The 14,726-nt window shown below is 44.4% G+C and overlaps 1 protein-coding gene across 1 annotated transcript; it reads right to left on the bottom strand.

The window, feature by feature from the left end:
* Nucleotides 1-360: 360 nt before the first annotated feature.
* On the bottom strand, nucleotides 361-8,158 carry ica1 (islet cell autoantigen 1). The gene is made up of 13 exons (XM_028425807.1): nucleotides 8,085-8,158; nucleotides 6,740-6,769; nucleotides 6,469-6,637; nucleotides 6,045-6,117; nucleotides 5,690-5,813; nucleotides 4,993-5,191; nucleotides 4,227-4,352; nucleotides 3,961-4,059; nucleotides 3,779-3,879; nucleotides 3,647-3,693; nucleotides 3,057-3,290; nucleotides 1,364-1,453; nucleotides 361-1,173 (listed from the first exon to the last, which is right to left on the bottom strand). The coding sequence occupies exons 2-13, from the start codon at nucleotides 6,754-6,756 to the stop codon at nucleotides 1,052-1,054; spliced, it is 1,401 nt and encodes a 466-aa protein (XP_028281608.1). The 5' UTR covers nucleotides 6,757-6,769; nucleotides 8,085-8,158; the 3' UTR covers nucleotides 361-1,051.
* Nucleotides 8,159-14,726: the final 6,568 nt, after the last annotated feature.

The raw sequence follows: 14,726 nt of genomic DNA, 5'->3' as shown, positions 1-14,726 counted from the left end.
GTGTAGTTGTGCCTTATGTCCAAAAACATGGGAGAAAAATTCGTTATTGAGAAAAGTGGGAACCCTGGTTAAAGAATACTGAAAAATCTCATATTAAGATGAACCTATTCATTTCATCACATTTACTGAATGATTTAAAACAAAGCATGCAACATGCAGTAATTAACAGAGGATTCACACTTATATTCAAAGAGGAAACGACCTTCTTCATAATTCACTGTTTCAGATGATAAATTATGAGTTAAATATCCTGCAGTGACAAAAACATGGTCCAGTTTATTTCTGAATAATCTTTTGTGAATGCATTAAAACTCTAGCTTGTTACACAACTTTGTCAACACATGAACTATTGCACTGTGATCTTTCTCTCCCTGTTTGCAATCTTGAGTAATGAGAGCTGTAAATAAAGCATGTATGCTACGAGAGACTACCAATTTCCAAGGCAGCGAATGTTGAAGGCTCATTGTTCCACTTACACTGAGGTATCTGTGCAGAACATTAAATGTTTGACCTGGCTTGTAAATGTTTCCTTTGTTTCATAGCAGAGCTTTGTTGTTTGTGGGAGACTTTCAGCAGCATAACACTGCCACCGTGAGAGCTGGGCTAATGTCTTGTTACTGTAGAATTTTCCAGCCCTTGTTTTACTATAAGATCTTAAATAAATTGCTGGCTTCTCCTTGGTTCAACAATTACACATAGGCCTACAGCGTCTGTCTATTTCGCTTGTCTTATGTAGTATATGAGATGTCTGCTTGAGTCCCCAGATCAAGGAAAAAGTCACAAAATACTTGGTCTTTTCTTGCAGAGCTCTAATTTAAAAAAAATTGGTAAAGTTGCCAAAAAGCTTTATGATACCTGTATGGTCCACCATGAGCGCCAAGACTTCTCTACGCTGTGGTTGTGTTGCTATGTCAGAATGGACCACTAAAATCATGGAACACACTAGGATGTTAATGATTGCACTAGTTAGCGCTTTTATGAGGCCCACTAAGTGTGTGTTGTCACGGTGACGGTGTTATCATGCTGTATCCTGTACCAATCTCAGATGGAACTATGCATTATGAAGTTCGTGCTCCGTGTCGGTTTTGCCGACGGCATCGGGATTGGAGAGGGGGTCCAAGTCAGCAAACAGGTTAAACCATGCTGAGAGGTCTTTGGATGTCCCTGTTGTTTCTGTGAAAGGAAGGATAAATGTTACCAGCACCAACATAAACAGCCCTCTTTTGTGCTGTAAAAACTGCATCTGGCCGAGTTTTGAAATATGAATGGAAACATGCCACAAGTTCTAAGAAAGCACCCATAAACACAGGCTTTGGTTCCACTGTTCTCTCTCACATGTTATACTCATTTGGCCTCCTCCTACCTTTCACTGCGGGCTTCTGAGTATTCTGATTGGCTCCAGATGAGTGCTCGGTTGCCTGGGTGACAAGCTGTGGAATGGTCCCGGCCCAATCTGAAGTGGAGACACAGATTTGGACTAATCATTGGGGGACAGTTAATGTGCCAAAGCTCCATCCAGCAAATAAATCATGTCCTCTGTCTGTGCTGATGTGGACTGATCTCGTCTATTAGACAAACATTTACTTTTTTACGGCAAACGAAACACGTCTGATGGTTTATTAAACACAGGATGTGAGTACAACTCTGAGGTTTTGTTTCAGGAATATTTGCTTTAATTTCATCCTGTGTGTATCCAGAAAATACAGTATGCAGCAACATCACCATGGAGACTGTGGAATGTGCTGTTCATATTCCTTACAGCAGATACAAGCTGTGGATGTTTATTTACGTTGTGCAGCTTCTGCTCCAACACTTTATTGTAAGGCCTGCTATTAATAGTGTGATTTTTTTGTAAAGGTAGCTTAGACATTTTATTGTTGCACCCTGACTTCAGGAGAATATTTGGATTGTGTGATTTTTCCGGATGCTTTTGGCTGCTGCTGCTTCTTGGAAGCGTGACCTCTCTGACATGTACTCTGTTTTTCCCACAAGATGTGACTGACAACAGCCAAACTTAAAATGTCTCCTTCCTCCCTCATCGCTCACTATTTTCTTAAACATCAGTGTAAGTGGAGCAGAGAGGGTAAAGAGGCACCTGATGTTTTATTTAAACATTGTTGGATGTTATAGTCCTGTTCAAAAGTTAGTACCCCCCCCCCCCTCTGCTTTTTGTCTAAAAAACATAAGTATCAATTAATTAATGTCACAGCACAGTTACAAGAAGACTAGTACAGTTTGAAGGGATACCAGGAGAAAGACTCTTCATGGAAGCAGGACTGAGGTTCACTAAACTGCATCTGAACAAAGAACAACACTTGTGGAACAATGTCCTCTGGACACATGAGAGGAGCTGTTTGGTCTTAATGATCACCACCATGTCTGCTGAAACCATTTCAGCAGAAACACCTCACACACACTGTCAGCACGGTGGTGGAGGGATGATGACTTGTTGTTTTGTTTTTTGTCCCTTTTGGCTTCATTTCTGCTCCATAAATAGTGGCACAGTAAAACAATAGATGGTTTTGTCTGAGGTTGTATTTGACCCACAACAATAAGATGATTCTTATATTTTTTACACATAAAATACAGAATTTTAGAGAGGGGGTACTAACTCTTGAAAGGACTCTTGAGCAGTTTGCTTATCTGCTTATTGTAGATTACAGGCTTATTACAACGATGTTGTGTATAATCTAGATGGTGACCTGAATTGTTCTACATTGGAACCGTCTAAGTAGACAAAACCAAATCGACAAAACCAGACAAGGTGGTGGCTGCCAGTGCCCCGGCCTGGATGAAATGGAAACTAGTTGGCAGTTATGAACAGAGCAAGCACATTTAATCACCACATTTTAATGGCCTCCATCTATGACTCTCACAGATGTGACTTTTAAAGGCAGTATTGAGAGCAAGGCAGAAAACGCAGCAGGTTTTGTGTTTTTATAGGACTCAATCACAGAGATTATGTGACTGCTTAGGTTAGTACTTCATTCACATCACCTATTTTTCTGCTTTACAAAAGCACAGCTGTGCAATGACACAGATAGATTCTCTCTGACCTGACGTGGAAGACGGCAGATTATTCAAGCTCTGGTCCAGCAGCTGTGATGGCAGAAAGAAGGAGCTGTCCTCCTGCTGGGTCTCTGCCGGTCTGCCGGATGCTAAACTGGTTCCGTCCTCGGTCTCTCCAAACACTGCAGTCCACTCGCGAGAAAAATCCCCCTCATCCACAGACAAGCCGCCCAGGATCTCATTTAGTAAGGCCATGCTGTCCTTCTCCTCTCCCTCTGATTCTGGACAGGCAGAGAGGAGAGCCATCATTACTGTATCATTAAAGTGAACAAGCTGCTTTTACTTTGTCTTCTTGTAGTCAGTGTAACTTAAGGAGGTATTACAGCTTAAAATTCTGGCAGCACAGGGTCTCTATAAGGTATGGACTTAGAGCTGGATAAGGCATCATTCTGTTTACTGAAAAGACACATGACAATCAGTCTCTCCTGCCTGCACATGTCTATCTCAGTTACTCAAGAAGGCCTCTGAATCAGCCTTAGAGAGCAACAAACACTAACAAATATACGTTTACATGAGAAACATCTAACTGTTGCCCACTCAGAGGTCCAAGTACTGTGGATGTCTGGAAGATCTTTACCTTCTCTGGTCCGGTCGCTAGTGTTTTCAGTTTGTAGTGAGATGAGTCTATAAACAGGAACAGGAGAAACGATCTGTTCATACACAGCATGGATAAACACCTTCACTCCAAATGAAATGCATTCAAACTCACTGGTCGCCTGTAGTCTCGGCTTTGTTCCCATCTTGTGTCTCTGCCTTAATCTTCTTCTTCCCTTTCTTTTTTGGCAGCTTGTCCATGGGGTCCTGTAACGTCTGAATGAGAAAATCGCTACTTTTAGTTATGAGCTGTGTCTCCAGTGTCAGGCTTTTGGATCTATGGAAAAGCTCTGTGACCTTAAGCGAGGAGAAGTCGTAGTGCTGACATCCCTTGAAGCTTTCGTGAATGGCTGCCATAGTGTGGGACGTTTTCTCCCAGAAGTGCAAAAGTGTCGTCTGAAAGGTAAATGAACAGTTTCTCTTACTTCGTTGTGTGTCTGCCCTCTGTATGTGATAGTTAAACCTCCACTGTTTCCTTCATGCTCCTTCCTGCCGTGCCACCTGCAGTAAAGCCTTTGTAAACAAAGACATTTAGGATCAGTGTGATCTGTGGTGCTGTGTACCTGGTATGTGGTCAAGACGTGAGACAGGAGGTTGCAGCGACTGGCTCCCAGCAGGTCTACTTTCTGGCAGACATCATTCTTCAGTTTGTCAAAGCTTGTTTTTGTAGTGCGCACCTGGGTCTGAACCTGAAAGTGTCCCAAATAAAGCTTAGCACCTCAATACAGTGTACACAACAACATGTTACATCTTTTTTCACAGTGCCATTAACAAAATGAAGCCAAAAAGTAAACATGTGGACAAAGCTAAATGTGCTCTTACTGCTTTCACAGGATTTAACCAGTAGAGCTGCTGTATTTGCCTAATTCTAAGACCCACACCTAAACACACCATGTAAAACTTTGGTATTTATGTGTGGATATATGTATACACTTGCTCTTTGCACCATCCATTTGTGGGTGTCTTTTGCCCTCTAGTGGCCTTTTTTTGTAACATGCTGTTGTAGAAGCCTTTGGGTTTTTAGACTGAAAAAGGAAAGACAAGAGGCTGCATGGAACTGGTTAATGAACATGTTTTTTGGGCTGAACATTAAATTGACTCTTGTCATTAATTAATAAGCCCTGCAGAAAATGGGGAAATTGAAATAAATTGTAATCCTAATGTTTTTTTTTTACTTGATAATATTAGTGTTTTTAAGTTGCTCCAGGCAGAAAACACGCTCCATTTTATCATCAGTGGACCCAAGGCTAGGCGGCAGCCATTCATTTGACTAAAGAACAATTAATTTGAGGACTCCTCAGGCAGCTTCTGACTCAGTTAAGGACAAACCTTGCGGAATTTCTCCATCTGTTTATGTGTGTCTGGATCGAGCTCCTGAGACACGTCCTTCATCCAGAGCAGTGCTCCGCGGTATTCGGTCCTGGACTGCTCCATTCGATTCACCGTCAGCCACGTGTCTGAGATGGCTCGATAGCGAAAAGTCTCCACCTCTTGGTACAAACGGCACAGAGGGTTCCTCAGAGCTAGTCTGTAGAGATAGAACATTAACAAACGTTAACATGCAGTATGTGAATAAATAATCTTTGATGCAGCTTGTCACTGAATCCCCGTCTGTCATACACACATCACAACCAGCTGCTCATGATCGCCACCTCTGTGCAGGGATTATTGTTAGTGTGTGGGCAGATACTTTTTAGTGTAACTGGACAAGTAATTGTCTTTGTCCTATAATCAATAAACAGAAACCACCATCTGTGGCATGGACTCAGATGCTGTGAAGGAATTGTATTGTAGCCTGAAACCTGAAGAGTTTGCAGCTAAACACTGCACACCAGGAAACAGTCCCTCACACACACACTACACTATAACCCTCATAGGCAGCCAAGCAGTCATTTAGAGAAAAAAACACAATCAGCTGTCTTCACTCTTCTCTGTTCCCTTTTTGTGGTTTAAGGCAAATTGCTGGTGCAGTTATATAAATGATTAAGGCCTGTGGTCTGCTGTAGACGGTGAGCATGCAGCCTACCTCTGCTGCGAGGAGAAGCACAGTGCCTTCCCTGTGGCCTGCATGATCTTCCCAGCCCTTGTTTTGTCCTGTGAGCCCTGTGAGCGCAGGAAGCGGCCCAGCTCGCTCTCCTCCTGGGAAAGGACTGCACAGGAGAGACGGTCATTTAGTATTTCATACAGACATATATTTATGTTCAGGATCCTCATTATTCCTGCAAATAAATTCATAAAGGACAGAGTTTAGGGTGGAGTGTTAGGGTCTTTAAATCCTGGCCTACACCTGGACATGGTCAAATGGAGGGATGCCTGTGTGTTGCCTAACATTACTTGGCGTATATCTCCATAAAGTATTTGTGCAGTTTAGGGAAACCTACAGCAGATCCTTTTCTGGTACTGCTCGATGACCTTCAGCAGCTCCATGCATGTTCTCTGGATAGAGTGAAATACCTGCAGCACATAAGAATAAAGTCAGACAACAGAAAGAGACTGATGACTGCAAACAAGGCAAACCACCATCAGAACTCTCATCAAAGTTACACTTCTGTCATAGAAAGCAACTGTAAAAGCTCAGACCTTGAACTTTTCAATGGCCCCTGAATGCACCGCGCTTGACAAACCCCATCAATTCAAGGCTACAAACTGTCATCACAACCACTTTATTGTAACTGTTGCAAATAAACAAAGGCTAAAACAGTTTATACCAGCAATAACCTTTATCAAAATGGTTGGGATGAGGTGGGATACTGGTATCCTTTATTGTGGCCGAGGCTGTCACAGAGTTTTGATGTTCCTCCTCACCTCCAGTTTGGCATCCAGATCTGCGTCTGATGCCACCACATGTTCGTCCTCCTTCTTCCCAGTGACCTTGATGAGCGTCTGTTTGGTTTTCCAGTACTTCTGCTGGAACTTGTTCACCACAGACGAGTCCTGGCTTTGGATGAAGCGGTCCAGATAGTCCCCGGAGTAACTGCAATGACAGAGAAGGTTGGAACAATGTTGTGGCTGCAAAGAATCCTGAAAGAACCCACTGATTAATGTCGAATCATAAAGAATACAGAGTTATACTTACAAATTTCCTCCCTCCATTTTTTGAGATGATCTGTAGAGAAAACAGAGCAGCTTAGATTCCAACAATGTTGAGTACATTGGAAGATATCCTAAAGGGCAAGTCTCTGAATTTATGTGACATGTTCACACAGAATAAACACCCAGAGGTTGGTGCTTGGTTCTAAATACACTGTTAAAAAAATAAAGGAACACTAAAATAACACCTCCTAGATCTCAATGAATCAAATATTCCAGTTGAAAATCTTCATTCATTACATAGTGGAATACGTTGAGAACAATGTAAATCAATATTATTAACCCATGGAGGTCTGGATTTGGAACCATACTCAGAATGAAAGTGGAAAATCACATCACAGGCTGATCCAACTTGAGTGGAAGTTCCTCAAGACAAGTCAGACTGAGGCTCAGTAGTGTGTGTGGCCTCCACGTGCCTGTATGACCTCCCTACAACAACTGGGCATGCTCCTGATGAGGCGGTGGATGTTCTTCTGAGGGATCTCCTCCCAGACCTGGATTAAAGCATCAGTCAACTCCTGGACAATCGAGCACACCTGGGACGTTGGATTCAGGTCTGGAGAACGGGCAGGTCAGTCAACAAACAAAGAGCTGATCTGCCAGTGTCTCAGTTGCCTTAGTTGTGTGTATTACTGTGTGACTTTTGCCTGTCAATGCAAAGTTTGGATCCAGATTAGAGTCAAAACACCAAAATCAGACTTACCATATACTGTCACACCAGTTGTCATAACTATGAAAAATCAGTTTGTTCAGACTTGAACACTGTTCACTGTGTGATCACACCAATTAATGTGCACATGATGGCTACATTGGTCCAGACTCTGCTCTCATCAGGAGGTCAGGAGGATCTGAATGTGACCTTCGTTCCACATCATATTAAGGTGTGACAGAGCTTTGTTTCTACCACCCCTCCCAGTTTAGTCCGATCATTAACCCGAGCAGAATTCAGCTTTTGTGCACATATCGTCAGCAGAACTTCACCACCAGCTGTTTACCGGAAGTGCATCACCTGCTGTGTGTTAGCATTGTGATGACATGAATTAGTAATGAGTACAGTGCAGCTCAGCGCGTCACGACCTACTTCACTGAGATGATGCTGTATACTGTCCTTCATAGCGCCGTCATAATCAATCAGAAAGATATATCTGCCTGTTTGTCAATGAATGTGCTGAGTTAGCCTGCGCACTATTAGCCTCTATTAAAGAGGGTTACAGTAGATCCGCACCGCGCCTTGACTGTAGGGAACCCGGCTCAATTCCTCATAAAAACACAAATATCACGTTAATAATATGTGTGTATGAAGATAACACGGCACTATACTGTACACATACCTCTGTGTGTCGACAACATGAAGAAAACACGCGTTACGTTCCTCCCATCGGCGCAGACAGCGGCTGTTCCTCTGTGTGTGTGTGTGTGTGTGTGTGTGTGTGTGTGTGTGTGTGTGTGTGTGTGTGTGTGTGTGTGTGTGTGTACACAGCTGCTGATTCAGATCAGCGCATTGTCCGCCTGCACGAAACACTACTGACGTCACCGCTCCACTGTCCGCGCGCATCGTGTTCAAATTTATTTATTTATATTTTTTATATTATTTATATATATATATAAATATTATATTATTTAGAGTTAAAACATCATCTAGAATATATAAATGTATAACATATGTTAAAATGAAGCCGCTGCTTCAAAAGCTCAGCAAGTGACAAACTGATGCAGTGATTTCCCTAAGGGGCGCCCAGACACTGTACATGACATATAGAACAAGCTGATTCTCTGCTAATTTAAAATACAGACATTCTGATGTCATACAGCAGAGAGTGGGCGGAGCCTATGTGGGCAGATCAAAGGCACTTCTGTGATGTCACTTTTGATGTCATGATGTCATTAAAACCTTTATACATGTAGCATATATCATTCTCACAGACTTCCATTGACCGGCAACATGACTCGGTTCTGTCCACTAAAGTTATTGTTCCCCAACCTATATCAATCCATTGAAGGAATCCCACAAAACGCTGTTCTGAGAGCCAAACAGACATTTGGATTCAATTCACCAGAAGGGAGTTTTGAAATATTTCTACCAGACCAGGGGATGGTTAAAATACAACTGGATGATGAACACAGTCTAACATACTTTTTATCAAATAACACCAAGAAACAACTGTTGACCAGAATGGGGCTAGCCATTGTTGTCATTGGATCAACAGCTTCACTTTCTTGGTTGTTGATAAGATCAGGTGTGCTTAGAAGATCTTCTATAACAGACTTCTTCAGTAGTTGCAAGAGGAAGATTGTTTCTGTTGCTTCCAATGTTAAACGAAGGCTGGCACCTGCTGTAACTGGAGCAATAGATGAGGACGAGACTCCCTCAACAAGCCAAGGAGTTGAAGTCGAGACTCCCTCAACAAGCCAAGGAGTTGAAGTCGAGACTCCCTCAACAAGCCAAGGAGTTGAAGTCGAGACTCCCTCAACAAGCCAAGGTGTTGAAGTCGAGACTGACTCAACAAGCCAAGGTGTTGAGGATTAGACTCCCTCAGCCAGCACCAGTGCAAAGGTGACGACTCCCTCAGCAAGCCAAGAAGTTGAGGATGAGTCTAACTCAAGCAGCACTGCTGCTGTGGTTGACTCTCCACCAAACAGAGGAGGATATCTGCACTTTGTTTGGGGAAAAATTGAAAACATTCTGTCCTATGTAGAGTGCTGAGGAGAGTGAGTCTCCAACTAGTGCAACAACTCAGCATGGTCCCAGGTTCTTACTCAGAACTACAAAACCATTATACTAAGTTCTTGCACAAGCTGACAAACCAAATGTGTTTGTACAGTATATCTGTTACTTAACATCTGAGACAAAACAGATTTAAGTACAGTATATAAAGAAAAGGGTGTGTGTTACTTAACAGTTTGGGACAAAACACAACCTGTTAGGCACAGAACATACTAATATATAATATATAATTTATATATTATATATACAAGATACAGATTTAAATACAGTATATAAAGAAAAAAGTGTATTACAGTGCACAGTGTACAGTGCATTACGTGCACACGTACACATGCACATTAGTACATTTCATGTTGTTGTCATCAAGGATGATGACTGATATTTTAAAAATGATGCAATCAAGGTCTAAATCCTCTGAGGAATGTCAAACATGGTTTTTATATATTATATAATTATATTATAATAATGATAATTATATTATAATTATATATTTGATATAATATCAACAAATAAAATCAACAACACTGCTGTGTTCACAAAATAATGATTTTGTATACTGCTTTTCTACTAACATACAATAATTTCCGATATTGTCACCAGTAACTTTTCTTTTGCATTATTAGTTTGACTGCTGCAAAGCAATTAAAACAGCAAAATGCTGATTACTGGGTATGATTCTGATTAAACGGTTATTTATTTATTAATTTTATTTTGTTACCAGTTGAACAAAGGGCCTGAGTTATTAGATTTATACCATCTATAAGCTAGTTATTAGACTATTAGAGTTAGAGTTAGATTTTCAAAACTCAGCCAGAAACAACACATGGCGGCGCAGACACGTGCGGCGGCTTCTCTCTCTCCCGATTCTTCATTGTTTTCGTGTTCTATGTTACACGTGCCGCAGACTTATAGCAAGTCATCGCCGTGTTTGTATGTCAGGAAGCGCACATACAGCCGTGAGCTACTTTTTAACATCAGCAGAACTGTAAATGTTGAGTTAGACCCTGCAATCGCTGAAGAGCTACGGGACTGTGGACTACTCCGCCTGCCGGCACCTCTACCGGCCCCTGCAACACCATCTCGCCCGCAGTGGAAGCGCCACAGGCGGTGTGAAAGGAAGCAGAAGAGGGGCAAGCGCGGAGGGATACGGACCAGGCTAGCGGCTAACCCACATAAGCCGGCCATCCCTAGCATCGTACTGGCCAACGTACGCTCTTTGGACAACAAAATGGACTATATCCGGCTACTTCGCGCCACACAGAGGACTATAAGGGAGTGTTGTGTGTTTGTGTTTACGGAAACATGGCTGAACGACAGCATCCCGGACTCCGCCATTCAGCTCGACCGCCTAGCGTGTTTCAGAGCGGACAGAGCCTTGGTTGAAGGAGGTAAGACCCGCGGCGGCGGGCTCTGTGTTTACATCAATGACTCTTGGTGTCGGGACGCTGCTGTGGTCTCAAAACACTGCTCGCCACTTGCGGAGCTTATGATTATTAAGTGCCGGCCGTTTTACCTGCCACGGGAGTTTACAGCTATACTGCTTGTAGCTGCGTACATCCCGCCGAGCTCCAGCAACAACAACAGGAGTGACGCACTGAATGAGCTCTACCTGCAGGTCAGTGAGCAGCAGACAGCCCACCCGGATCCTTTTCTCATCCTGGCGGGTGATTTCAACCATGCAGACCCCAAGACTGTGTTTCCAAAACTTCACAAACACATAGACTTTCCAACTCGTGGCAACAACACACTGGACAATGTTTACACCACCCAGAGAGGCGCGTACAAAGCCCTCCCCCTCCCCCACCTCGGAGCTTCTGATCACATCACTGTTATGCTAATGCCAGCATACAGACCACTGGTAAAAGTTGCCAAACCGGTCCGAAAAGAAGTGAGAGTGTGGCCGGAGGGAGCCACAGGAGCTTTACAGGACTGTTTCAGCACAACAGACTGGGATGTGTTTAAGCAGGCTGCAACCCACAACAACTGCACTGACCTCCAGGAGTACTCAGAGACTGTCACTGCTTACATCACCAAATGCATTGATGATGTAACTGAAACCAGGACTGTCAGCATTCGAGCCAGTCAGAAACCATGGCTGACAGGGGAGGTCTACAGGCTGCTGAGGGCCAGGAACGCTGCCTTCAGAAGAGGCGACGACACCAGCCTAAAGTTAGCCAGAGCCGACCTGTCCCGTGGCATCAGGAAGGCGAAGAGACAGTACTCCAGGAGGGTTGCCCACCACTTCAGCGACAGCAGGGACACCCGGAGCCTGTGGCGGGGGATACAGACCATCACAGACTACAAGCCCCCACCACAGACCTGTGACAGCGACACCTCTCTGCTGAACCAGCTGAATGACTTCTTCGGACGCTTTGAAGCACTCAACAGCACTCCTGCACAAAAGATCACATCCTCTCCCACTGACCAGGTATTTTCCCTGTCCCGAGCCAGCGTGAAGACATCTCTCAGCCAGATCAACGCACGCAAAGCTCCCGGTCCTGACAACATACCTGGCTGTGTGCTCAGAGACTGTGCTGAGGAGCTCGCTGAGGTGTTTACAGACATCTTCAACATCTCACTGAGCCAGGCTGTTGTCCCCACCTGCTTCAAAGCCACCACGATCATCCCTGTGCCAAAGAAGTCCACCCCCGCCTGCTTCAATGACTACCGTCCAGTAGCACTCACACCCATCATCATGAAGTGCTTTGAACGGTTAGTCATGAAACACATCAAGACGGCCCTTCCTCCCTCTCTGGACCCCTTCCAGTTTGCATATCGGCCCAACCGGTCAACCAGTGATGCTGTTTCCACAGCACTCCACACAGCTCTCACCCACCTGGAAAATAAAGACTCATACGTTCGAATGCTGTTCATAGACTTCAGCTCAGCATTCAACACCATCATCCCACAGCAGCTCATCAACAAACTGGACCAGCTGGGGCTGAACTCCTTGCTGTGCAACTGGCTGCTGGACTTCCTCACCGGGAGACCTCAGACAGTGCGGGTCGGCAGAAACACATCCAGCACCATCATAATGAACACCGGGGCTCCCCAAGGATGTGTGCTGAGCCCCCTCCTCTTCACTCTGCTGACCCATGACTGCACGCCAACACACAACACCAACATCTTTGTGAAGTTTGCGGACGACACAACTGTGGTGGGTCTCATCTCCGGTGGAGATGAAACATACTACAGGAATGAGGTGCACCTTCTGGCCGGGTGGTGCAGAGATCACAGCCTCTCCCTGAATGTGGAGAAGACAAAGGAGATGGTTGTGGACTACAGGAGAGCACACAGTGAGCACACCCCTCTGACCATCGACGGTGCTGCTGTGGAGCAGGTGAGCAGCACCAAGTTCCTGGGTGTGCACATCACTGAGGACCTCTCCTGGACTAACAACACTGCATCCCTGACCAAGAAGGCACAGCAGCGCCTCTACTTCCTCCGCAAGCTCAAAAGAGCCAGAGCCCCTCCCTCCATCCTGTGCACCTTCTACAGAGGGGCTGTTGAGAGCATCCTGTCCAGCTGCATCACTGTGTGGTACGGAGCCTGCACCGCCACCTGCAGGAAGACGCTTCATCGCATAGTGAGAGCAGCTGAGAGGATCACCGGCGTCCCTCTCCCCTCCCTCCAAGACCTCTACGACAGCCGTCTCACCCGAAAGGCCCTCCGCATCACAGGAGACCCCACCCACCCTTCACACCGCTTCTTACCTGCTGTGTGTTAGCATTGTGATGACATGAATTAGTAATGAGTACAGTGCAGCTCAGCGCGTCACGACCTACTTCACTGAGATGATGCTGTATACTGTCCTTCATAGCGCCGTCATAATCAATCAGAAAGATATATCTGCCTGTTTGTCAATGAATGTGCTGAGTTAGCCTGCGCACTATTAGCCTCTATTAAAGAGGGTTACAGTAGATCCGCACCGCGCCTTGACTGTAGGGAACCCGGCTCAATTCCTCATAAAAACACAAATATCACGTTAATAATATGTGTGTATGAAGATAACACGGCACTATACTGTACACATACCTCTGTGTGTCGACAACATGAAGAAAACACGCGTTACGTTCCTCCCATCGGCGCAGACAGCGGCTGTTCCTCTGTGTGTGTGTGTGTGTGTGTGTGTGTGTGTGTGTGTGTGTGTGTGTGTGTGTGTGTACACAGCTGCTGATTCAGATCAGCGCATTGTCCGCCTGCACGAAACACTACTGACGTCACCGCTCCACTGTCCGCGCGCATCGTGTTCAAATTTATTTATTTATATTTTTTATATTATTTATATATATATATAAATATTATATTATTTAGAGTTAAAAAATCATCTAGAATATATAAATGTATAACATATGTTAAAATGAAGCCGCTGCTTCAAAAGCTCAGCAAGTGACAAACTGATGCAGTGATTTCCCTAAGGGGCGCCCAGACACTGTACATGACATATAGAACAAGCTGATTCTCTGCTAATTTAAAATACAGACATTCTGATGTCATACAGCAGAGAGTGGGCGGAGCCTATGTGGGCAGATCAAAGGCACTTCTGTGATGTCACTTTTGATGTCATGATGTCATTAAAACCTTTATACATGTAGCATATATCATTCTCACAGACTTCCATTGACCAGCAACATGACTCGGTTCTGTCCACTAAAGTTATTGTTCCCCAACCTATATCAATACATTGAAGGAATCCCACAAAACGCTGTTCTGAGAGCCAAACAGACATTTGGATTCAATTCACCAGAAGGGAGTTTTGAAATATTTCTACCAGACCAGGGGATGGTTAAAATACAACTGGATGATGAACACAGTCTAACATACTTTTTATCAAATAACACCAAGAAACAACTGTTGACCAGAATGGGGCTAGCCATTGTTGTCATTGGATCAACAGCTTCACTTTCTTGGTTGTTGATAAGATCAGGTGTGCTTAGAAGATCTTCTATAACAGACTTCTTCAGTAGTTGCAAGAGGAAGATTGTTTCTGTTGCTTCCAATGTTAAACGAAGGCTGGCACCTGCTGTAACTGGAGCAATAGATGAGGACGAGACTCCCTCAACAAGCCAAGGAGTTGAAGTCGAGACTCCCTCAACAAGCCAAGGAGTTGAAGTCGAGACTCCCTCAACAAGCCAAGGTGTTGAAGTCGAGACTCCCTCAACAAGCCAAGGTGTTGAAGTCGAGACTGACTCAACAAGCCAAGGTGTTGAGGATTAGACTCCCTCAGCCAGCACCAGTGCAAAGGTGA

This window comes from Parambassis ranga, chromosome 16, assembly GCF_900634625.1.
Source record: "Parambassis ranga chromosome 16, fParRan2.1, whole genome shotgun sequence".
NCBI lineage: Eukaryota > Metazoa > Chordata > Actinopteri > Ambassidae > Parambassis > Parambassis ranga.
This window is presented reverse-complemented; position numbering and strand designations above follow the sequence as displayed.

Bases quoted from the DNA above. Each gene is read 5' to 3' on its own strand.
- ica1 (XM_028425807.1), bottom strand. The intron at 4,060-4,226 runs GTACACAGCACC...TTTACCTTTCAG, and splicing joins ACGTCTTGACCACATACCAG to ACGACACTTTTGCACTTCTG. The intron at 3,291-3,646 runs GTAAAGATCTTC...CTGCCTGTCCAG, and splicing joins TAGCGACCGGACCAGAGAAG to AATCAGAGGGAGAGGAGAAG.